The sequence below is a fragment of the Marmota monax genome, unplaced genomic scaffold (assembly GCF_021218885.2).
Source record: "Marmota monax isolate L192 unplaced genomic scaffold, Marmota_monax_Labrador192_F-V1.1 WCK01_AAM20220418_F8-fsc00039, whole genome shotgun sequence".
NCBI lineage: Eukaryota > Metazoa > Chordata > Mammalia > Rodentia > Sciuridae > Marmota > Marmota monax.
The window spans coordinates 5,283,200-5,309,150 of record NW_026693602.1 but is presented as its reverse complement, the minus strand read 5'-3'; the positions used below and the strand labels follow the sequence as shown (position 1 = coordinate 5,309,150).

Genomic DNA, 25,951 nt, shown 5'->3' with positions numbered 1-25,951 from the left:
CCTCAATTTGTATGTGATAGTATCAGTTTCCTATTGCTGCTGTAACAAAGTCTGTGACCTGAAATAATGAAGATTTATTATCTTGCTGCTTTATAGGTGTCTCACTGGGCTGAAACAAATTTGGTGTTAACAGGATCATTCCTTTTTGTAAATTGTAGGAGAGATTTAAAAAAAAAAATTTTTTTTTGGTAGTTGCAGATGGACAGCATGACTTTATTTTATTTGCTTATTTTTGTATGTGGTGCTGAGCATCAAACCCAGTGTCCCACACATGACAGGCAAGTACTCTGCCACTGAGCCCCAGCCCGAGCCCCAGCCCTGAGAATTTGTTTTCTTGGTAGTCTTTGGCTCTTGGCCTCCTTCCACCTTCAAAACCAGCAATGGCAGATTGAATCCTCATACTGCATCACTCTGAAATACTCTCTTGCTTTCCTTCCTATTCCCTTTATAAGAATTCTTGTGATTAGTGGGCCCAACTAGACAATACAGGGTAGTCTCATCTTAGGGCTAGTTGATTAGAAATCGTTTTTTAAAAATATGTATTTATTTATTTATTTATTTTTTAGTTTTCGGCGGACACAACATCTTTGGTTGTATGTAGTGTTGAGGATCGAACCCAGGCCGCACGCATGCCAGGCGAGCGCGCTACCACTTGAGCTACATCCTCAGCCCAGAAATCTTAATTCCACTGCAATGAACTCCCCTTTGCCATACAATCTGACACATACACCTGTTCTTGCTATGAGATAAACATCTTGATTGATTCATTACTCTGCTAACCACAGATGTTGGACAGTGCACTTTGCACCTCTGGTTACTATAGCTGCATGAAATTTGTCTATGTAATCTCTAAGGCACCTCCAATTTTAACAGGAATCCAAACTGACACAAAGTAATAGTCTCTATTATCAATATCTATTCATCGAATATATATTAAATAATTATTCTGAAATAAAGTAACTTTGAATTCAGAATGACTTCCAAAGATACTGGGTTGAGTCCTCCAGAATGAGTGTTGGCCAAAGCCCAAAATACATATAATACCAGTTAAAAAGTAATAGACTTTTCTACTTAACTTCAAAAAGAAGATGCAAATAATGAATACCAGGGATTGAACTCAGGGGCACTTAACCATTGAGCAACATCCCCAGCCCTTTTTAATATTTTATTTAGAGACAGGATCTCACTAAGTTGCTTGGTGCTTCCCTAAGTGGCTGAGGCTGGCTTTGAACTCCAGATCCTCCTGCTTCAGCCTATCAAGCTACTGGGATTACAGGCATGCGCTACCACAACTGACCCTCTTCCTTCTTTTTACGGACAATCTAGGAATTGGGGCTGGGGCTAAGCAGTAGAGGACTCATCTCGCATGTGTGAGGCCCTGGGTTTGATCTTCAGCACCACACAAAGATAAATAAAATAAAGGTATTGTGTTCACCTACAACTTAAAGACTATTAAAAGAAGAAAAAAAAAAAAAAGAAAAAGAATCTAGAGTTTGCTAAATCATTGGATAAAAGTCATATTATTAAAAAAGGACAACAGGGGGCCAGGGTTGTGGCTCAGCGGTAGAGTGCTCGCCTAGCATGTAAGAGGCCCTGGGTTTGATCCTCAGCACCACATAAAAATAAATAAAATAAAGGTATTGTGTCCAACTACAACTAAAAAATAAATATTTAAAAAAAGTGGGGGCTGGGGTTGTAGCTCAGTGGTAGAACGGTTGCCTCACATGCATGAGACCCTGGGTTCAATCCCCAACACCACATAAAAAATAAATAAACAAAGATATTGTGTCCATCTACAACTAAAAAAATATTTAAGAAAAAAAAAAAAAAAAAAAGACAACAAATTTCACCCAAATAAAAATCATTTAAATTCAAGGAAATGAAGTTAGAAGAACTACTGATAAAAGAATTCATCTTTACTTTCTGACTTACCAAAATGGCTTCTCTAGAAGAAAAAAACATTTAGGATCTTTTGTATTTTGAGTAATAAAGTAGTCCTGTCTCCTTGACATACTAAAGAATAAGTGTTTTAATCAGAAATTAAAAGTTCATAAGAAGTAAATTCATCAGCAGGGATTATTGAATTCATCTCTAGAACAAGTCTTTTTTTTAATATTTATTTTTTAGTTTTAGGTGGACACAATATCTTTATCTTATATTTATGTGGTTCTGAGGATCGAACACAGTGCGCCTCATGCATGCTAGGTGAGCACTCTACCACTGAGCCACAACCCCAGCCCCAAGAACAAGTCCTCTTATGAATTTTTTAAAATACCACTGACCTTGTTATAAGATGGTCTTCCGTATTTAAGAATTTCTAATAATGTACCTTACACGTTTTTTTTTACAAGTTGTCATAATATGTATTATTTGCAGAACATAGAAGTATTTTCATTTAATCAAGCAAAACACAAATTCTGACTTCATATATATTCACATTTAACTTTCTCTGACATTTGAAACTCAATAGATTGGTGAATCCAGAAGATCTTCTATAATCATTATATGGAACATACCTACAACAAAGAGGAAAAAGAATTCAACTGTAGCATTTACCAGAAAAAAATATTAAAATTAGACTAAATAATTCATCTTAGTGAACTGGGGAAAGTCTAGAAAACGTATCTACAAAGAATATTAGTACTTTATTTTAAATTTTAACAAAAATATGGTTTGAACCATGAAATAACAAAAGTCATCTGTTTTTAATTTAAATGACTTATTTTCATCTCTTGATTGGCTGATCGGAACAGTGAAATAGGCAAGGTATTATTTTATATATATACATATGTATATAAGTTGTAGATGGGCACAATACCTTTATTTTGTTTATTTGTTTTTATGTGGTGCTGAGAATCAAACCCAGTATCTCACGTGCAAGGCAAGCACTCTACCATGAGCCGACAACCCCAGCCCACTAGGCAAGGTGTTATTTATAGAAAACAAAGAAGCAAAAGATTTGGATAGTCAACCCTAAAGCACTGACATTGAGTTGTTAAATATGGAAAACTGTATTTTTTGATCACTATATTTTTTTTTCAGCAGATAAAAGTTATCTATTTTAATCAAATTCTCTTGAATCATGCACAGTATATCTTGTTCATAGCCAGATCTTATCAGAAATTATCCAACTAGGTGTTAGTTGGACAGAGATAATGAAAGGGTCATGCAGAAAAAAATTCCAGGGCTGGGGCTTTGGCTTAGTGGTAGAGCACTTACCTAGCACATATGAGGCACTGATTTCAATACTTAGCACTGCATGAAAAAAGTAAAATAAAATAAAGGAATGCTGTCCATCTACAACTATTAAAAAAAAAAAAAAAATCCAAAATCTAGAGTCACCCATTCTAGATTTTAGATTAGATGGGCATTCAGCAAGCTGCAGAGTACATTACCATTAATAAAACAGTGTTCCTGCTTTCATGGAATTTAGTGCGGGATATGCCAAACATATTAAAAAATATACAAACAAATTATGATAATTTGTCATAAATGCTTTGAAAGCAAAGAGTAAAGAACTATTAGATTAAAAAATATATAATTTTGGTTTCATTCTTAAGCATAACTGTCTTTGAAGACAGTAAATTAATGATTAAAAAATGATTATGCTCGAAGCTGGCATTGTGGCTCAGTGGTAGAGCACTTGCCTAGCATGTGTGAATGCACTGGGTTAGATTCTCAGCACTGCATATAAATAAATGAATAAAATAAAGGTTCATCAACATCTTAAAAACAATTTAAAAAATCATTATGCCAAAAGTTGCTGAAGCCAAGATATAAAAATTCATAAATGTGTCACAGACAGAAATCTGGCACTACAAAGTATAAGCCTAAAAGACAAAACAAAACTACTGTATTTAAAAAGAGGTCAAATTAAGTTGCATACTCTCATCACCTATATATATATACAAATGTATACTTATATATATATATATGTATTTATATGTATATAAATGTATACTTATATATATACATAAATGTATACTATATAAATGTATACTTACTATATTAGTATCTCCAAAAGAATTTACTCCAAAGAATTTCTTCTTTTATACTCTAAAACATCTTCATCATGTTGTTTGATGAGCTACAAGTTAACAGTTAAAATTAGAAATGTAGTCTTTCTGGCAAAGAGAAGGGGAATTAACTAATGATGCTTACTTTTTAAAAAAAAAATTTTTTTAGGGGCTGGGGATATGGCTCAAGTAGTAGCGCACTCGCCTGGCATGCGTGAGGTGCTGGGTTCGATCCTCAGCACCACATAAAAATAAAGATATTGTGTCTACCTAAAGTTAAGAAATAAATATTTTATATATATATATATACACACACACACACACACACTTACCACAATATCTTTATTTTGTTTATTTTTATGTGGTGCTGATGATCGATCTCAGTGCCTCACAGGTATGAGGCAAACACTCTGCCACTGAGCCACAACCCCAGCCCCAGATGCTTATGTTTTTTTAAGAGGAACAGGGTAATTAATTACTATTCTAGAGAGAAATAAAAAGCTAAGAAGTGGAACATGGTGGCCCACTCATGTAATCCCAGAAGCTTGGGAAGCTGAGATAGGAGGATTGGGAGTTCAAAGCCAGCCTCAGTAAAAGCGAGGAACTAAGCAACTGAGACCCTGTCTCTGAATAAAATACAATATAGGGCTTGGGAGGTGGCTCAGTGGTCAAGTGGTCCCAAGCTCAATCTCCAGTAACCTCCCCACCCCGCCCCCCCCCCCAAAAAAAACAAAAAAACTAAAGAGATTCAAAAGTCCAAAAACCATGAATGGAATATATTTGTTGCCCATAATCTGACATACTAAATATAAGAAGACAACCCTTAAACATTAAAATTGAACTTGTGTGAAATTTCACTTGGTGGGTAATACATATAATGGAGAGCCTTACCACAGAGGGACAAAATCAACAGGGCACAGTAGAACTCGGATATTACAGATTCAGGCTGGTGGGTGTGTGTTACACTTCTAACCATAGAGGTTTGATACTGGGATGACATACCAACTTCATCCCTCAACTATCTGTGGATTAATTAGATGTCAGAGGACAGTTACTTTCTTAGAATCACTGATAGAATATGCATCTGATACAGGACCTTTATGACAAGCAAAGATCCAGTTTCGATCATTAGTGTTCTAAACAGCAATGAAGCTTTCTTTTAGGAAACACGTTAAACAAAGAATGCATAAAGGGCTGGGGATGTGGCTCAAGCGGTAGTGCGCTCGCCTGGCATGCGTGTGGCCCGGGTTCGATCCTCAGCACCACATACAAAGATGTGTGTCCGCCGAAAACTAAAATATAAACACTAAAATTTTCTCTCCTCTCTCTCTCTCTTAAAAAAAAAGAACACATAAATTTTCATTATAAATTTGGTATGGTTGTGTATACCCATAATCCCAGCTACTCGGGAGACTGAGGCAGCAGGATCCCAAGTTAGTTGAGGCCAGTCTCAACAACTAGGGGAGATCTTGTCTCTAAAATTAAGGCCCCTTGTCCCCCTCACCAAAAAAGGGAAAACATTCCCTTACAAAAATTATTGAAAAAGAGTAGTTACCATTAAGTTGTGACTTTCAACATCTCCTACCCCTTCCTATTCAAAGATCTGAACCACTTTATTTATTTTGGCTTTTTTTTTTTGGTACAGGGGATTGAACCTAGGGTTGCTCTAACACTGAGCTGTATTGCTAGCCCCCCACCCTTTTTTTTTTTAAAAGACAGGCTTTTACACTTGGGATCCTCCTGCCTCAGCCTCCCGAGTAGCTAGGATTACAAGCATGTGCCACTGCACCCAGCTGATCTAAACCACTTTGAAGAGAAAATCCCAAATAAGAGATTAAGTGTGGTGGTACATGCCTGTAATTTCAGTGACCTGGGAGGCTGAGGCAGGAGAATCCCAGCATTTCTCAGGCCTTAAGAAACTCGGTGAAACCTTGTCTTCAAAGAAAAAAACCTTGTCTTCAAAGAAAAATAAAAAGGGCTGGGGGTGTGGCTTAATGATTAAGCTCCTGGGTGCAATCCTAAGTACCAAATTAAAAACAAAAACCAATACAGCAGATACTTTTATTCATTCATTCATTCTTTCTATCTATCTATCCATTCATCCATCCTGGTGCTGGGGATTGAACCCAGGGCCTTGTACATTGGAGGGAAGCACTCTACCAACTGAGCTATATCCATAACACCTTTTTTTTTAGTCAACTTAAAAAAAAATAATTTTATCTCTAGAGAAGCAGTGTTTTACAATGGTGTAGCAAAGTTCTGCAGTAAGGTGAAACTGGGTTCAGCAAACTAATGTTTCTAAATTTCTTCACCTGTAAAAGAGTCAACAATATGTATCACTTAATAATGATTAAAGGAAAGTTTACAAGTAAAGCACTTTGCATAAAGAAAACATCAAATACCCTGCTATACACTAAGTACAATTTTCAGCAAAATATTTATATAAACACTGATTAATTCCTAATGTTTTGGGGCTTGGGACACAGTAGTAGAGGGCTTGCCTAGCATACAAGAGGCCCTGGGTTCCATCCCCAGCATGGCAAAAAAAAAAAAAAAGAGAGACTTTTTTTTTTTTTTTTTTTTGCACTGGGACACTCAACCACTGAGCCACATCCCCAGCCCTATTTTGTATTTTTTATTTAGAGACAGAGTCTCATTGAGTTACTTTAGCTCCTCACTTTTGCTGAGGCTAGATTTGAACTCCAGATCCTCCTGTCTCAGCCTCCTGAGCCGCTGCGATTACAGACAGTCCCTGATAAGACCTACACTTTTTAAAACTCTAATGTTTTGGAAGTTTAATGAAATTTAATTTGTAAACTTGTTTACTGCCTATGTGTCCCTATGTCATTGAAAAGAGGTGCCTTCATAAAACCCTAGCGAGCTTCAAAACTAATTAAGAAATAATGTATTGGTATAACTGCTGTTCTTCACAAGACTATGCTACATAAAAATAGATAACAGAAATTTCAACCTTATCATACTTTTTCCATACTGCTGAAATCTTAATTTCTTTTAAGTCTTTTTTTTTTTTTTTGGATTCCCTTTAGGGAGAAATAGGTTATTAGGGATACACGAATATCATAGTGTAGGGGAATTCTGTCTCCACACATTACGTCTTCAACATTCGGTCTCACTGCCCTCGGCTGGGTCGGGACGCGTGTTGGGGACTAAGTACTCACGTAGAACCACAGGAAGACGGTGGTACCCAAGGTCAGCCCGACTTTCAGCCAGTCCGGCTGGTCGTTCGGCGGGTCCCGCAGGTAGAACTTGGACCGTGCACTAGCTGAAAGGGAACACAGGCCGTCTAACTGACCGCGGGCCGACAAAGGAACTAGCAGTTACGCGTAACCGGGTGAATTCTTCCTTCGATCCCCCCATTCAACGGCCCAGGAAACGGGTCCTGAAGGACGCCCCCGAGCCTCGCCGAAGGGCGGCGACTCAGACCCGCGGAGGGCCGCAGAGGCACCCGAGGGTCCCCTCCTGGTGTGTGCGGGACCCAGCCTGCAGAGTGCGAGACGAGGACCGAGAGGACCCAGGTGGGTTCCGGACCGTGGCCGGCGAAGGTCACTAGGCCGAGCGCGGGTCGCCGCCGTCTGCTGCCCGCGGAGGTCAGGACCGCCCTGGGCAGGGGAAGGCTGAGGGTCGAGGGGGCCAGCAGGAGAAGGGACACTCACCGCCGCTCGGGAGCCTGGCGGGGGCCAGCAGCCGCGAGAAGTGGCGCAGCAGCGCGGACGGCGCCATGTCTACGGACAGGCTCCGCCTTCGCCCCGCCCCCGGGGAGCCTGTGCGGCCGCAGCGCCCCCTGGCGGCGGGAGCGCTAGAGCTCGGTGCGGCGCGAAGGAGCCCAGTTGGCTAAGGTTCCCGGCGCCTCTGGCCTCCGTCTTTTGTCTTTAAAGTGGGGTTAGGAAGAAAATGGTTAAAGGGGCGGAGGCAGGTAGCTTACCCCGTCTTTGGTCTTCGGAGGGTTTCTAGTCACCTCCCCACCCCAAAGTTGACGAAACTGTTCCTAGGTGAGCCAGAAAGTAAAACGAAGTGTCGCGCTGAGGTGTTTCAAGCCCGGTGCATTCACGCATCGCATGGCCTACGTTCCTTGGGTCTTTTCTTCTTCACCGGGATCCGGTGATTATCATCAATTTACAGATTAGCTCACAGAAGAGGGCTCATCCAAGGCAATATTTCATACCTTGCATTCGAAGACCTAAACAACAGTTCCTAAATGTGTTTACACTCAAGGTCATACTGAACACTGAGAGGTGGAGACAGTTCTGGTACAAGTGAAAGTGCCCTTACCAACCCTAGATCACACAGCTGGCAGAGGTGGGACTGAGTTCCAGGTGCTCTGACTCCAGCTCTGTGATCCTCTTAGCCCACCTAATAGGCCTGTACTAAACCACCGTCTTTTTTTTTTTTTTTTCTTTTTTTGAGAGGGGGGGGGGAGAGAGAGAGAGAGAGAGAGAGAGAGAGCGAGAGAGAGAGATAGATTAGTTTTCGGCCAACATCTTTGTTTTGTTTGTATGTGGTGCTGAGGATCGAACCCTCCTTCAGCCGCACGCATGCCAGGCGAGCACGCTACCTCTTGAGCCAGCCCCTGTATTTCAGTTTTACATCTAGAACATAAAAACTAGCCTGTAGGTCGCTGGGAAGCTTAGAAAGTGTGAATAGGAAACAACATTTTGTTTAAAGGCATTTTTCTGATCAATGGTCTGATCTTGCATAACCTAGCGGGACTTTTGTGTATTCAATTCTGAGTTCAATGTGATGTCTAAAAACCATGTAAAAATATGTATAGGTAATAGATGATACATTTTAACCTTTAAAGCTATTTCTTTAAACCCAATGCCATTTAGATTCATTTTAAAAGCAAAATGTTTGCAATTTTTTCCTTCTATGTATTTTTACCAATATCATTTAAGATTTAAAAAACAAAAAAACCAAAAAACTGTTAACCGAAGAGTAAAATAGTTGTTACGATTTCTAGCCCATTTTAAAAATGTAAATGATGATTGAATAGGTTGCTAAATTGTGAGTCACTTTAGAGAGTTTGTAACCTAGTTTGAGCCTCCTGGACTCATGCTCCAGTAAGCAAACCACCCAACTAATGTGCTGAGTCAGTTGTTGGCTCTCAGCTTCTTGGCTTCTTGTCCACTCAGCAACCTGTCAGTTGTATATCCTTTCTACACCACCCCTTAGAAACTTGTCCTGACGAAGCTTTTGTCAGTCTCCAACAAGTTGAAACAAAAGCCACATTGAGTATTTAGAACCAGTGAGCAAATTACTAATATCAGTATCTGTTCTAAGAAAGGCTGTTCCATTCTTTTTCAGAGCTTTGGTCCCTGTATCCTTTTACTAGTGTGTATTTTGGGAAAGTGATGAAGTAGAAGTACACTGCTCACATCATGTTAGAGCTGATGGAACCCTACACTTGGAGTAGGCAGCTGTAGGTGAAATTCCATCTGAAAAGAATCTTGATGAAGCATTTCCAGCTAGGAGTTAATAGCTATTATATTTTGGTAGAAGTTGTTTCATAACATTCATTTAAACCATTTCCTGAATTTGAATGCTAAAATCTTATTCATGACCTAGGGTTAACACAGAGATTTGAGTTAGCATCTAGAAAGGCAAAATTTTAGTCCAATATTTTTCCATTAGGAGAAGTATTACTCAGCTCATATCTCCCAGGGAGGGTTAAAGAAGATTGAGTTGAAAATACATAAAATGCAAAACACCACTACATGTTTACTGACTTACGGTACATAAGAATTGTATAGATCAAATTTAGGACCTGGAGAGAGATGGACTTCCTCTTCTAGCTGTAAGTTTTTTAAATTTATTTTTAAAAATATTTATTTTTTAGTTGTAGTTGGACCCAATACCTTTATTTATTTATTTTTATGTGGTGCTGAGGATCAAACCCAGCATCTCACACATGCTAGGCGAGCATTCTACCGCTGAGCCACAACCCCAGCCCCTCTATCTATAAATTTCTATTAAAGAAAAAAAAAATCAAAGGCAATAGCAAAATGTTAACATTTGTTAAATTTGTTTAACACTTGTTAAACACATAAAATCTATTTTGTGTGATTTTTCTGTAAAATATAAATATTTAGTTATCTAGATGTAAAAGTCTCAATAGAGAACATCTTACATATATGAAGGTGGAGAATTTTTATTCTATATATCCCTTTTGTAGAAGTAAAGTCTGGAAGCCAAATTATTTTATCTATTTTTGGTTATTTTTGGGGGAAGCTTGTGTGTGTACTGCTGGTGATGGAACCCATAGCCTTATGAATGCTAGGAAAAAGCTCTACCACTGAGCTGTATCTTCAACCCTAGAGGAAACATTTTGATCACAGTGAAATGGAAATATATGTTAAGATGCTATAGCAGCAGCTGCAGCATACAGAGCCTTGTTTATGAAAACTTGGAAGCACAGCTATCATTCACAGCATAACTCAAATGAAATCTCTATTTGTCAAATGGTGGTGATAAGAGTAGATTATTTTATTGTTGTGTTCAGGCTATCAAGTCACTGTGTGGTCAGATGGCTGTGAATTGCAGGTGCAATATATATATATATATATAATTTTTTATGTCTAGATGGACACAACATAATGCCTTTATTTTTATGTGGTGCTGAGGATCGAACCCGGGTCCTGCTCATGCTAGGCGAGCGCTGTACCGCTGAGCCACAATCCCAGCCCTGTAGGTGCATTAAAAAAAAAAAAATTCTTTTTTTAGTTGTCAATGGATCTTTATTTTATTCATTTATTTATATGCGGTGTTGAGAATCTAATCCAGTGCCTCACACATACTAGGCAAGTGCTGTACCACTGAGCCACAACCCCAGCTCCTGTAGGTGCATTTTAACTTGAAATCAGACTAATATCCACTGAACCTTAAAAACTGCTATTTAAATTGGGCCTGGGAGTGTGTGCCTGTAATCTCAGCTACTTGGGAGGCTGAGGCAGAAGAATGGCAACTTCAAGGCCAGCTTGGGTAACTTAGTGAGATACTGTCTGGGGGGGGGGGGGCGGGGAAGAAAGAAGAAAGAAGCGTTAGGGCACTTACCTAGAACGCAGAAGCCCCTGATCCCAAGAATCCTAGTATTGGAGGAGGAGAGAAAGCTATTTAAACTGGGTTTGGTGGCGCATCCCTGTTATCCCAGTGGCTGGGAGGGCTGAGGCAGGAGGATCTTTCAAAACCAGCCTCAGCAATGTAGTAAGGGCCTAAACAATTTAGCCAGACTCTCTCTCTAAATAAAAATATAAAAAAAGGGGCTGGGGTCATGGCTCAGTGATAGAGCGCTCGCCTAGCAAGTGCGAGGCCCTGGGTTCAATCCTCATCACCACATATAAATTAAAGGTATTGTGTCCAACAACAAAAAATTAAACATTAAAAAAATTATATATATATATATATATATATATATATATATATATATATATATATATGGCTGGGGATGTGGCTCAGGGGTTAAGGGTCTCTGGGTTCAATTCTCAGTACCAACAAAACAAAAACTATTTGTTACTAGCCAAAAAGAATTAACATTTGCCAAGCTATTATTGCTGGCTTATTTAAGTAGGCATTCAGTTTCTGGTGGAAACCACTGTGTTTCAAAGACCAGAAATGCGCTTCCCCTGAGGAGAAAAATAGAATATTATATATAGAAAAAAATTTAAAATCTATAGCAAATAATATTGCTGTAGGGATTTTTGAATGAGGCCAGAGATTTGGAAACTCAAGTTAATGACTAAATGAAAAACAAAAAAAAGACGCTTTTTCTATTTTTTAATAGTTCAGATTGTTGAAAGTCCGCTGGAGGGAGTGAACTTTTCATTATTACTAAATAACAATTGATTTTTATAAATTAAACTTAATTTTATATGTTATTTAAAAAAAAAGATTAAGGTTAAGCAGGGCATGGTGTGTAAACCTGTAATCCCAGTGATGTGGGAGGCTGAAGCAGGAAGATTGAAAGTTGGAGGCCACATTTGGCAATTTAGTGAAACCCTGTCTCAAAATAAAAAATGAAAATAAGCTCAGTGGTAATTGTAAAGTGCCGCTATATTTAATACCCTGCCCTCCCCCCAAAAAAGTCTAAAAATCTGGCTACTTTTCAAATTCCTGTAGATATGATTGCCTCAAACTTTTGAAGAGAGATTACCGAATTCAAGGAATTTCCAGGATTTAACTGCTAAAACCTTACTTATGACCCAAGTGAAAAGAGAGCAACCAACATAGTGGGCAACCAACACCTAAATTTTAGTCTCAAGATTTTTCCACTGGGAAACGTCTTAACTCACACTTTCCAGGGAAGGGTAAAGAAGAGCAATCTGAAAACTGTTAAGTATTTGTGTAAACAAATTTAAAAGGGTAAACCCACTGCACATCTTGTTTAATGACTCATAATGCAAAGAACGCTAGAGATCGAATTCAGGATGTGGAGAGATAATCAAGGGCAAAATGGCTCTTGAAAATTTTTAGAGCATCAGTGGAATGCCGCTTTTAAAAAGCTCCACTTTTTTTATTTTTATTTTTTTGTTAACGAAATGTCTCATATGCGGAAGGGGTCTTGTTAGAGTCTAGACTGACCTTGCCTACTGGAGCAGTTGCCTCTAGTAGTCTTGCTAGTCTTGTCTTGCTAGTCTTAAGTCTTGTCTTCAATGTCTAAAGTTTGATGATTTGTGATGATGGGCAAGTCAATAGTCACAATATTAAACAGGAGCTCGAAACCAGTTCCAGTAGGGTCAGTGATCCTGAACCCCTCCACTACACCAAGGTGACTCATACAAGGTGACTCAAACCCTGCCTTGTTTGGCCTCAACAATGAGATAAATCATACGCTTCAGCCTGCAGAGCTCCTTTGACCAGTACAAATAGGTCACTTCAGATCTGGGTAGCGAACTTTCCAGGCTCATCTTAAGAAATATTAACCCAAATCACCGATACCGCAGCCAGGCCCATTTAATACGTCAGGCTCTTTCACGCTTTTCAAACTCGATTAGACCCCTTCGTCTCCAGGTGTGTTCACTAGTCTCCACCGCGGTGAAGGCTATTCATTCCCTCTCCTCCTCTGCTCCTTAATGACTTCGGTCATGACCCACAGTGCTTCTTGAACACCTACACCTGCAGCTTAGCCCTGCAGGCTTAAAGCACGACCACACGGTGTGGGAGCGGCTACTCAATGAATGAAGGCCAGTCTAGCAAGAAGGAGCAGAAAGGCGATTTTCGATGAGGAGGCGGTCGGAAGCGTAGCCGGCCGCGCTCTCGGACCTCCCCAGGGCGCCTCCCAGGAGCTGCCCACGGGAAGGATGCCGGGGGCCCGCCCAGAACCCCTCCACCTCCGCAGGCCGGCCAGCCTCCAGGTTCCCGGCAAGCTCCGGGACAGCGAGGGTGGGACAGAAGGTCACCGCGCCTGCGTGCTAGGAGGCGTGACCCGGGTGGGAAAGCCCTCCGCGTCCGCCATTTTGGCTGCCTCTGTCGGTCTGTTCAGTTACCACGTGAACCGCCGACGGAGACCCGTGGGGGGAGGGAGGCGGCGGCAGCGTTAAGTGAGAAAGGAAAAAAGACAACGAGGAGGAGGAGGTGTCCGGGTAGGGCGACGCGGCAACACCCGAGGCCTGGTGGTGGCGGCGGATCGGGGTATTCGGGGCTGAAGTGGCTAGGCATCGGAGGCGGTCGGACAAACAGACTGACCGAGCCGGGTGGTGGCGGGAGCCTCGGGAGGAGCCGGAACGATGCCGGCCGTGAGCCTCCCGCCCAAGGAGAACGCGCTTTTCAAGCGGATTTTGGTAAGTGTGAGGCTCCCGGCAATCAGGGGGGAGGATTCAGCCGGCAGCCGGGCCTGTCAGCCCGAGCTTCGGCCCGGCGGGCGCCCAGCCACCCCCGCTCGGGACCCCGCCTTCGTAGTACTCGCGAGGCCGAATGCTCTCCTCCGTCCCCTCCCTGTGGCTCCCACTTCGGCCCGCGCGCCAGGGACCACAGGCTTCCCCCTCCCGTCCCCGCGCTTCCGAGGCCCTGGTTCCGGACTAGGCCCCGACCTCCCGGCTTCTAGAGGGTTGGCTTTCACCCTTCCCGAGCGGAGGGAGGAGAGGCCTGGCCTCTAGCAGGGAAACGGGCAGCGGTAGCGGCCCGGTTGGTGCAGGAATACTGCCGGCAGGCCGAAGTGGCACCCTTGGAAAGAACAGGTGGTGCGGATGCGGCACGACTCATTCATTGCCTGAACGCGGTTCCCTCTCGGTCGGCAGTCCCTCCCTCTTTCTCCCCTCCTGGGATTCACCTGTCCCCGCCCGGCCCGGGGTCACTGCACGACCTAGGAGGAGGGGAGGGAGAAGGGAGGTCAGTGGAGGGGAGAAAGCTTCCAGGCAGCTACCTCCTCGAAGTTCGTTGCATATCTGAGTCTGAAGCTCCTTACGGCCTCCCTGGTTCCCTTCTTTCTGGAGTAGGGAAGAGCATTTATTTCTTAGTTTCCTAGCGGGAAACAGCCCCACCCCATCACCCTCCTCGAGAGGTGGGGCCCATGGCGAGGGGGCGGTCTGGTAGGAAGTGAAAAGTTGAGAGCCTTTAGTTGAGACGTTCTGGACAGATTTTCTTAACTCTCTAAAATGTCTTAACACTGATGCCAAAACTTAACACAGAAAAGGAAACACAAGAACTTTTAAGTTGGATCTTGTTGACGCTGGCTCAACTTCATTCTCTACGTTTCAAATGTATGCAGATTGCACTCTTAAAAAACTGAATGCGTTGATATTTGTAGTAACTGTTTACATTGTAAAATATGCCCTGTAACCTTGGAGCTGTAATTAATACATTGTATCACTTTTTTTTTTTTTTTTTGGGTGGCATTTAGTGTGTGGGTTGTCCCTTTCGTGCAAATATTACTTTAGGAAAGAATTAACTGTACTTGCCAAACTTAAGTCTTAAAAATTTGGAGGGTGTGTGAAAGCGTTCACCTTTTGCAATTATAATTATTTCACTTGTTGGAAAGTGAAATTCCAGTTTTTCTAGAAATAATCAAACTGATTTTTTTCCAAAAGAATCCATATGTCAGATTTCAGTTCATGTTTAAAACATTAGAAAGTTTCATCAAGTTTCAATTACCCTGAGATCTGTATTAGCATTTTGTTTTTAAGACTAATTGGAGGGGCTGGGGATGTGGCTCAAGCGGTAGCGCGCTCACCTGGCATGCGTGCGGCCCGGGTTCGATCCTCAGCACCACATACAAACAAAGATGTTGTGTCCGCCAAATACTAAAAAAAAAAAATAAATATTAAAATTCTCTCTCTACCTCTATCTCTCTCACTCTCTCTTTAAAAAAAAAAAAAAAAAAAAAAAGACTAATTGGAGGGGCTGGGATTGTGGCTCAGCCGTAGAGCATTTGCCTAGCATGTGCGAGGCCCTGAGTTTGATCCTCAGCCGCACATAAAAGTAAATAAGTAAAGTAAGGGTATTGTGTTCGAATACAACTAAAAAATTCAAGTATTTAATAAAGGGGGAACATACTAATTGGAAGCCCAGAGTGGTTGGGCAGTTCTGTAATGTCAGGCTGAGGTAGGAGGATCTCAAGAAGCCAGCCTCAGCAATTTAGCAAGGCCCTAAGCAACTCAGTGAGACTGTATCTCTAAATAAAATACTAAAAAGGGCTGAGGATGTGGCTCATTGGTTAAGCACCTCTGGGTTCACTCCATGGTACCCCTCAACAAAAGTGATTCAAGTGTAAGTGGCATAGTTTTAGGATGAATATAACACACACGCACACATACACACACGCACACATATATACACGCACGCACACACACACACATATACACACACACATTGAGGTACTGGGGATTGAACCCCAGAGCCTGTGGCTTTCTAAGCATGTGTTCTTCCACTGAACTACACTCCCAGCCCTTATTTTTTAAACCTTTTAAAAAACCTTTTAAAAGGCTGATTGATGTGTTGGTAGGGTTAAACATAGTTTTATTGCAATTTATCTTAATATCCCCCCTTTCCTTTATTTTTGTTTTTTAAATACCCTTTACTTTTCCCTAATTCATATAATTTATATAAGTTGTTGCTTGTATCAGTGGTCTGTCCCTTTTTATTGCTAAGTAGTATTCCATTATATGGATTTACCACAGTTTGTTTATGTGTGGAAGAGCAGTTCTTCCTCTGCTCCCCAATACTGCAGATTGAATCCAGGGCTTCATACATTCCAGGGAAGTACTGTACCACTGAGCTATGTTCCCAGTTCTGCAGTTCTTTTTTTGTTTTTTCTTTTTTTGGTACTGGGGATTTAACCCATGGGTAATTTACCATTGAACTATATCCCCAACCCTTTTTTATTTTGAGACAGGGTCTCACTAAGCTGCTTAAGAACTTGCTAGGTTGCTGAAGCTGGTCTTGAACTTGCAATCCTCCTGCCTCAGCCTCCTGAGTCTTTGGGATTACAGGTGTGCGCCATCGCACCTGGCTCTAGTCTAGCAATTCTTTTTTTTTTTTTAAAGAGAGAGTGGGGGGGGGGGGGAGAGAGAGAATTTTTTTTAATATTTATTTTTTAGTTCTCGGCTGACACAACATCTTTGTTTGCACGTGGTGCTGAGGATCGAACCCGGCCGCACGCATGCCAGGCGAGCGCGCTACCGCTTGAGCCACATCCCCAGCCCCGCAATTCTTGATTAAGCATTTTAGACAGTTTTCTAGTGATGGTGGAACAAATCTTTAATTTCATTGCTACAATCACAGTGCTCAACGATTTATTTATTGTGACAAAGTGTAGGAAAAGAAATATGAAAATCACGAAATAAAATAGTGAAGAGAAATAATGTCCTTATCCTTCTCTTATATTAACAGTGAAGAAAATATTAAACAAAAGGATAGTATATTTTTCCCAAATTACTTCAGCTTGCTCAACTTTTATAGTAAGTTAGCTCTTTATTTTAAGCCTTTTTTCCTTTCCTTCTGTGATGAAGGTGGACATACTTGAATGGTTAAGTCAAATGTTAGTAAGTTGGTAACTGTTAAATCATTCTGGCACCATTCAGTTTTTGAGGTTTTACATAATTTGTTGTACTATATTTGTAAATTTATGGAGGAAATGAAGTTAGCTTATGCTTTCTAAAAATGTGAAGCTTCAATTTAAAAATAATGAAAATGTTTTGGCCTTAATTTTTCAGTGGAAGCCTTGTTTACACAGTTTGCAAAAATTTCAGTTTCTGCAGTAGATTTGCCTGGCTTAGTTGATATCTAAAATTAAATTTTGTTGCACATTTGGCCCTATTCTACTTCTGAGTAAGCATTGATACAAGTTAGTCAAAAAAATCTCTGCATAATGTTTCTTGTCTATAATTTGTTAATTTAATACGATATATATATTGTGTAAGATTTTGTTTAAAGAATTGTGTTTACCAGAAGTTTTCTTCTTTATTTTTGAGACAGGGTGTTGCTGGCCTTGTATCTGTGATCTTCCTGCCTTACCTTCCCCATTCTTAAGGGATTATAGATGCCTGCTACTGCACCCGGCTATTCTTCATACTCTTAAAATGGGCATTTTTATTAAGCAAGTAGCTAGTTTTGGAGTCGGGAATCAGACTTTTGGGTTTTTTCCCCCAGTGTTTGTATATTTGTATTAGGGTTTTATGTTTGTATTAGTGTTTGGATATTTTGGGTAGCAGTATAAGGGGAGGGAAGGGTTCTTTTGTAGGCAAAGAGTTGTAATTGTTAGGTTTGCACATATTATAGGTAAATTATTTCATATGATTTTTGGAAAAAGGGTTGTTTTTACAGTTAAAGCAGATAAGTTTTAGTTGCTGAAAAAGTTCACGTTAGGAATTCTTACCAAGTAGGTTTCCATGTGCACATGAAAGGACAGCTGATTTATTTTTTTAACTTTGTGCATGTGTGTGATACTGGAGATCAAACTCGGCAAGGTGATTTAAATTAAATTTCCTTGTGATAGAATTTTAGTTTTGCAACCAAATACAGATAGTTGTTTTTTTTTTTTTAAATATTTATTTATTTATTTTAAATATTCGGCGGACACAACATCTTTGTTTGTATGTGGTGCTGAGGATCGAACCCGGGCCGCACGCATGCCGGGCAAGCACGCTACCGCTTGAGCCACATCCCCAGCCCCAGATAGTTGTTTTGAAATTGGTTTTGATACAGTTTTGCTTGTATTGCCTGTGTTTAGAATATGACAAAGAAAAAACAAAAAATAGAAACAATTTTTTACCTGCTGTGAAATTCCCTTCTGTACATAGTAACTAAAAGTTTAAACTAGAATAAATTTCTTTTTGTTTTGTTTTCTTTCTGTCCTGCTGGAGATTGAACCCAGGGCCTAGTGCATGCTAGGCAAAGTGCCCTACCACTGAGTCACACACCCAGCCAGAAACTAGAATAAATTTGTGTTTTAAAGTTTTCCAGAGTGGGAGGAGGGGTGGAAAGATGTTGGTTAATAGTAGAGGTCCATTTGGAGAGGAGAAATGACTTGTAATGTTCTACAGCACAGTAGGGTAACCTTGATTGGCACAATTAATCGTGTGTTTCCAAATAGCTAGTAGAGGATTTTGAATATTCCCAGCATGAAGAAATGATAAATGTTTGAGCTTATGGATATACCTGTTACCATGATCTGAAGAATATTACTTTGTTTACCATAAATATTATAATCATGTCAATTAAAAAATAAAGACAATTTATAAAATGAGTAATGAGAAAACTAAATGTAATCTTGCTATGATGTAAATATACTTTGTTGTTTAAAACAATCATTTTGTTACTTTTTTAAAAATCGCTTTTTTTTTTTTTTCTTTTGGTGGTACTGGGGATTGAATCCAGGGGTGCTTTATCACTGAGCTATATCCCCAGTTCTTTTTTTTTTTTTTTTTTAAGGCAGGGTCTCACTAAATTTCTGGTGCTGACCTGGAACTTGTGATCCTCTTGCCTCCGCTTCTTGAGTCTCTGGGATTATAGGTATATTCTTATAATCACAATTTTTTTTTTTAAGAGAGAATGAATTTTAATATTTATTTTTTTTTAGTTATCGGCGGACACAACATCTTTGTATGTGGTGCTGAGGATCGAACCCGGGACTCACGCATGCCAGGCGAGCGCGCTACCGCTTGAGCCATATCCCCAGCCCATAATCACAATTTTTTAAGAAGCCTGTAAAAATCTAGTGAGAGGAAAAACCTTTTGATGATGTGGTAAATTTACTCTTTTGTTTGTTTCTTTACTTTGACACTTTTTGCTGTAATCCTTTCTGGAATGAGGTGTAGTATGAGTGAACAATAAATACATTTTTAAAGTTTTATATTGACAAAGTTTATGTTTAAAATGTGTATGGTGTTAGAAACCTGAAATTTTTTAAAATTTATTTTTATTTATTTTTTATATATTTTTTAGTTGTTGGTAGACCTTTATTTATACACGATGCTCAGAATCGAACCTAGTGCCAGGCAAGTGCGCTACCACTGAGCACCAGCCCCAGAAACCTGAAATTTTTTAAAGAAAATGATTCTTTTGGGTTAAGAGAGCAGGTTAAGGGGCTGGGGATTTGGCTCAAGCGGTAGCGCGCATGCATGTGGCCCGGGTTCGATCCTCAGCACCACGTACAAACAAAGATGTTGTGTCCTCCAAAAACTAAAAAAAATAAATATTAAAATTCTCTCTCCTCTCTATTTTTTTTTTTTAAAGCAGGTTAAAAGTACATTATTTGGCAGATTATTTGGGGGGAGTTAGGGTGTTTTAGTGAAATAAAGAGTGACTGCAGTTTAGTTTTTAGTAGCACTATATTTTTAGGAAAGAGGATGATAACTTAATAGGGAACTGAATTTAATGTTCCATTCTATAGGTATTTCAAAACCTTATAGTCCTTCTGGGTCATTTGGGCCTCATACAAACTATTTTTTTGATGATAATAGAATGGCCATCCCAACTATTGCATTGAAGCACTGGCTAAGGGACAGTTTCCTAAGAGGCATGCTGGAGGGCTGCTGACCAACCTGCTTTAAGTGGAGGGATCTCTCTCTTTAGTGTGTGTTCTCATTTCCTTTAATATTTCTGCCTCTGACAATGCAGTCTGACAGCATCAATTCAAGTATATCTTCTTTGTTCACAAAAGCATTTTTGGACATAGAAAATCAGGTCATATAAAGAATCATGTGCAAGGGGCTTTTGTTTGAATTTTCTCCCCCAGTTAACTACATGGCTCATTTCTCCTGTTTCTTTTAGGACTGCGCTCAGGTGTCCTCCAAGTGTTATTTAGAGGTCTTTGTTGACCAGGAGTACTTTCTTACTTATTTCTTTTGTTTTTGCTTTATTTTTCTCCAATATCATTTATCACCATTTAACAAAAATTTAAGAGTGGATTTTATGAGGATAGGAACTTTGTTTTACTAATCACTGTACTTAACAGTGGTTAAAGTGATCCACAGTAAATTGAAATGTAGCAAATATTAATAAATGTTAATAGTAAATATTAATACATATAGTAAATGTTAATAAATATTGTTGCATGAAATGAGTGTTGAAATAATGATTACAGGGCAAGAGAAAGGTTAAGGACGTGTGCTTGGGTAAATATTTTTGGAGAAAGGAGTTAAGCTGGCCCTTGGCATTGTAGACTACATTATTATTTGAGGTAATTATAGGATATGGGGCAGAACCTATATTATCCTTGATAAGATCTTGGAGGTTTCATTTGTGAATGAATAATGGTACCTGGTTTGTTTAAGCAGCCTTCTCTCAGAAAAGCAAAGCTAGAGGAAAATTTTATTGTTTCTTTTTTGGTTGTTTTAGCATTGGAGGAAAAAAATGGTATCAGGACATTATATGAGTTTGGTGTGAGGAGGGAGCCTGCTGACTTAGAATCTCCAGTTGGTAAGGCTCAGTCACTTGCTCCTAAAACTCTACAGCTGATTCTTACAAGGTTAGGGTTGAGGACCCTAGGGTTGTATATGATAACTATGAAACGGGGGTATACAATATTGGGAAATTTTTGTAGATTAGGGTTGCATTATGAGTGTTTCTCAGTTGAATTCTTAGAATTTGGCAAGGTATGTTGGGAATTCAGTGTGGGAAAGAAAGCAAGGTGCTTAATTTAATTCATCAGTGATCGTTAGCCAGCCATCAGCATTCATGAGTACATACAACTTTGCTTTCTATTTACGGGCATTATCTCTGTTGAAGAGAGAAAAATTTAGATTCTAAGTGAAAATGGTTCTGGAAAGAATGTCGTTTGCCAGTTCTAATATTGAGAAGTGCAAGTGAAGAACAATCTTAAAGAGATAGTTTTATATAAATATTGAGGTGTGGAGGGAATTGGATGCTGTGGTGACATTCTTGACTTTTGGGGATTTCCTTTGAATGTCAGCTGTACACTTAAAACATTTAAGTTCTTTTATGATGCAAGCTTACAAACTTAGATTCAAGTTGTGACTTTAAAAAATACTAGTCTATCTTGTTGCATGTGTGTTTTTCCCCTTTCGAGATAGGACATAAATTGTATTGCTCCCTTAAGTTTTTAATTTGATAAGCAGGGCACCGAGGTGCACACCTGTAATCCCAGCTACCTGGAGGCTGAGGCAGGAGGATTGCAAGTTCAAGGCCAGCCTAGGCAACTTAGTGAAACTCTGTCTCAGAAAAGCCAAAAAGGTTGGAGCTGTAACATAGTGGTAGAGCACTTGCCTAGTTTTTTGAGGCCCAGGGTTCAATCTCCAGTACTGGAAAAAAAAAATTGTTTATAAAGTGCATAAAAATTCCTGTGTAGAAATAATTGCTGGAAAGGCCAATGTTTTTATCTGATAACACTCTACTGAGATTTTCTTTGGCTAGTATATGAACATATCTTTAGTTGAGATAAGTTGAAATTTCTCAGAGCTCTCCTGGGGAAATTAATCTTATTGAGGTTTTTCTCTGATTACATTAAAGGAGACATGAGAGTTTGTTTTAAAAATTATAAACATAAGAGAAAAAAAGCCTAACTTTTAGGATTGGTTGTCTACTTTCATACATGATTATTGTTCCAGTTAAAGCAGTGGTTTTTTTTTTTTTTTTTGGTGATGCTGGGGATTGAACTCATTGCCTTGTGCATGTGAGGCAAGTGCTCTACCACTGAGCCACATCCCCAGACCCTCCAGGATGATTTTTTTTTTTTTAAAGATTAAAATAAAAGCAAAGACAGTTTTATTCAGGTGCTAAATAGATTTGAAAATTGAGAAACATAGGTTCCAAGATGATTTTTTATAATTAAAATGATAATATTTATTTTTTAGAGAGATCTTATTGGGGATTACAAGATCACATTTGATTATCTGCTTGAAGACTGATCAAAATCTTTAAGAATGAAAAACTAGTATTTTAGTGAATATTTTGAGGTACATTTTATGCTAGGCTTTGCATGTTAGCTGATATAAATCTGTGATATTCTTTTAAGGAAATTATAGTAAGTATAGCCAGTGCTTAGGATTGCATGTCTCACATATGCTGGGCAAGTGCTCTACCACTGAGCCACAATCCCAGCTCTTTTTATATTATATTTAGAGACAAGGCCTTGCTGAGTTGCTTATGGCCTCACTATTTTGTTAAGGCTGGATTTGAACTTCTGATCCTCCTGCCTTAGCCTCCTGAGCTGGTGGATTACAAGCGTAACCCACTGTGTCTGGGAAGAGTACTCATTATCTTTGTTTGTTTAAGTTATACATGAACACAATATTTTTATTTTATTTATTTTTATATGGTGCTGAGGATCGAACCCAGTGCCTCACATGTGCAGAGGCAAGCGCTCTGCCACTGAGCCACAGCCCAGCCTAGGACTGCCTTTTTTTTTTTTTGACATTGATGAACCTTTATTTTATTCATATATTTGTGTGTGGTACTGAGAATCCAACCTGGTGCCTCACACATGCTAGGCAAGTGCTCTACCGCTGAGCCACAACCCCAGCCCCAGGACTGCATTTTTTAAAAGGATATTTCTAATTGTTTTATATACAGTTAGTTCTGTTGTATCAGGACATAGGTTCTTTTTTTCCCCTCTTCCTTGTTTTTTGTTTGTTTGTTTGTTTTCGGGTGGGGGGGCGTTTAAGTTTCTAAAAGTCTCTGTACTTTGCAAAATCATGAAGAAGATATTTAATAATTATGAATAAAATGGGGGAAATGGAGTAGGGCATAGCATTCAAAAATATTCAAAAATATTGTTAGTGAGGTTAAAAGCAAAGATAAGAACATAATAAAAATGGTTGCATAGTTTTACATATTAATGGTTAACAAATGTGTTAATACTACTATGTAAATGTTGCACTTTCTCTTCAAAACACCAAAAACTTGCTTGCATAAGTGGGGTCTGAAGGATTGGAGTTTGTGAATTGTTGAGAAGTGGTAGAAGGAAGATTATTTGAAATCTGACCAATGGTAACATCAGAGGTGGGTGGATGTGGCTTAAGGTGGCTCCCAACACACAAGGTGAACTGAGGCAGCTGGTAGGTGTTTGATGTATGTGCCTGTGTGCTTTGCCTGCTTACAGGACTTGTTTCAGCTGGGCGCTTTTTTCTGTTTTCACCTAGTGTTCTGGCATGTGAAGTTCTATAGAAGCAAGCATGAAATTTAAAGAGTGGCCCCTAATAAACCATGTTGGAGCCAATGTGTTTTTTTTTTAAGCAGCTTTATTGAATTTATATTCTTTTTTTAAATATTTTTTTTTTTTTGAGAGAGAGTGTGTTTTAATATTTATGTTTTTAGTTTTTTTGGCGGACGCAGCATCTTTGTTTGTATGTGGTGCTGAGGATCGAACCCAGGCCTCACGCATGCCAGGCGAGCCTGCTACCGCTTGAGCCACATCCCCAGCCCCCAATGTGTATTTTGAAAACAAGCATTACTACAGAATTTACTGTTCATTACCTTAGTATTATAAAGATCACCTTGCCTGTGTTTGGGTAGCTCTTCTCCCCGTGTGGTTAGTAACTAAGCTAGAGCCCCTGGTCTTTTTGTACATAGTTTCTGTGAAGGGTCATACTATTTACACTGCCACTGAAGAAGGATATCCAGGGTGACTTAAACTTCTTCCAATGTATCCTTTGTTAAAGGACCTTTTGATACAAGCTAATTCACTCTAAATATTTTTGTGGTGAGATTAATGTTTTAAAACCAAGGAAATAGGGGCTGGGGATGTGGCTCAAGCCGTAGCACACTCGCCTGGCATGCGTGCGGCCCGGGTTCGATCCTCAGCACCACATACAAACAAAGATGTTGTGTCCACCAAAAACTAAAAAATAAATATTAAAAAAAAAATTAAAAAAAAAAGATACCATTAAAAAAAAACCAAGGAAATAAAATACTGCACATTTCTCCAATTTGTGTTTTGAATCAGTTTTGATACTTAATGGAGGAAGCCTGGTGTATGAATCTAGGGATTGAGCCTAGGGGTGCTCTGCCACTCAACTATATCACCAGCCCTGCCCCCCCCCCCCCCTTTTTGAAATTTGTGACAGGGTCTTGCTAAGTTGCCCGGATTGTCTCCAACTTTCTACCCTCCTGATTCAGTTTCCTGAATTGCTGGGAATACAGATGTGTGCCACTGCTCTTGGTTATCATTTATTCTCTTTAAGACCAGTTATTAAATGGGGGGATAGGGTAGGGAAACAATACTTTTAAAAAAAGTTTTTTGTTTTAGTTATACATGGACAAAATACTTTTATTTGTTTATTTTTATGTGGTGCCGGGGATTGATCCCAGTGCCTCACGTATGCTAGGCATACACACTACCACTGAGCCACAATCCTGGCCCAGAAACAATACATTTTTAAAGTAATGAAAATACCTGGTAAATGGTACTTTTAGTATATTATTGTGAACTTCAACTTTTTCAGTGAATTGATCTTATATTTAACTGTGCATCTTTTTGAAAAATATTTATTTTTTAGTTGTAGTTGGACACAATGCCTTTATTTTATTTATTTTTATGTGGTGCTAAGGATTGAACTCGGGACCTCTCACATGGCAGATGAGCGTTCTACTCCTGAGCCACAACCCCAGCCCTTAACGTTGCGTCTTGTTATCTGATATTTCTATTTGCTCTATTTTTGTTATTTTTTGATATGGAAAAAATATATTTCCCACACCCCCTGGGAATTAAACTCGGGGCCTCACACTCACTACTGTTGAGCTATACCCTCAGCCTACATTTTAGTTATCTTTATAAATTTTGCCTTAAAAATTAACAATCTTAAGTCTTTTTTTCTTTCTTTCTTTTAAAAACTTATCTGCATTTATTATTGTTTAAAGCAGAATGTTGACTTGGGCAATACATATTTCCATTCACAAGCCTTACTGAGTTACTTTTTGAACAGCTTTGTAACACACCTAAGGAAGGAGGTTTAAGCTTTGTTTCTTGAAATACTTTTCTTTGGAAAACAAGCCCAGGGGTGTTCCTCCCTCTTTTTTCTTATTTAGGCTTTTGCTTTTGGTTTGTCAGTTTCTTTTTTTCTTCTTTAAAATTTTTTTTAATAGTGCTAGGGATTTAAACCAGGGGTATTTTACTTCTGAGCTACATCTCCAGCCCTTTTTATTTTGAGGCAGCGTCTTGCTAAGTTGCTGAGGCTGGCCTCAAAACTTGGCGACCCTCGTCTCTCAGCCTCCAGAGTTGCTGGATTATAGGCCTTTGCCACAGTGCCCCGTGTATGCTTTAATTGAAGCTGTTGAGTCTCATTTTTTTATGTGTGGGGCAATGAATGACCTTATTCTACTTTCCCCTTTTCCATGTAAAAATAACTTTACAGCTATTTTTACTTGATGAGTTTCATTTACTTATTTATTTATATGTGGTGCTGAGGATCGAACCCAGTGCTTACAACCCCAGCCCTGTCTCCCCCCCCCCCCCATACTGGGGATTGAAGCCAGGGGCACTTAACCACTGAGCCACATCCCCAGCCCTTTTTGTATTTTATTTAGAGACA

At 39.5% G+C, this 25,951-nt stretch overlaps 2 protein-coding genes across 3 annotated transcripts in view; one reads left to right on the top strand and one right to left on the bottom strand.

Annotated features, from left to right (window-relative positions):
* Naa15 (N-alpha-acetyltransferase 15, NatA auxiliary subunit) overlaps positions 1-25,951 on the top strand; it is a 104,468-nt gene that overhangs the window by 6,378 nt on the left and 72,139 nt on the right. The window contains exon 1 of one of the 2 annotated variants that reach the window (XM_046459525.2): positions 13,516-13,807. The exons of the other annotated variant lie outside the window; for it this stretch is intronic. Coding sequence (XP_046315481.1) covers positions 13,754-13,807 — 54 coding nt within the window. The 5' untranslated portion in view covers positions 13,516-13,753. Of the gene's footprint in view, positions 1-13,515; positions 13,808-25,951 lie in introns of those variants that run through there. 2 annotated transcript variants of the gene reach the window in all.
* Ndufc1 (NADH:ubiquinone oxidoreductase subunit C1) lies at positions 2,381-7,824 on the bottom strand. Its single transcript, XM_046459530.2, has 4 exons — positions 7,691-7,824; positions 7,196-7,299; positions 4,005-4,087; positions 2,381-2,516 (listed from the first exon to the last, which is right to left on the bottom strand). The coding sequence occupies exons 1-3, from the start codon at positions 7,755-7,757 to the stop codon at positions 4,028-4,030; spliced, it is 231 nt and encodes a 76-aa protein (XP_046315486.1). The 5' UTR covers positions 7,758-7,824; the 3' UTR covers positions 2,381-2,516; positions 4,005-4,027.

Excerpts from the sequence above, each read along its gene's own strand:
- Ndufc1 (XM_046459530.2), bottom strand. The coding sequence starts at position 7,757 with ATGGCGCCGTCCGCGCTGCTGCGCCACTTCTCGCGGCTGCTGGCCCCC. Across the intron at positions 7,300-7,690 it reads CGCCAGGCTCCCGAGCGGCG|CTAGTGCACGGTCCAAGTTC; the intron begins GTGAGTGTCCCT and ends GTTCCCTTTCAG. Across the intron at positions 4,088-7,195 it reads CCGTCTTCCTGTGGTTCTAC|CTCATCAAACAACATGATGA; the intron begins GTGAGTACTTAG and ends GTTAACTTGTAG.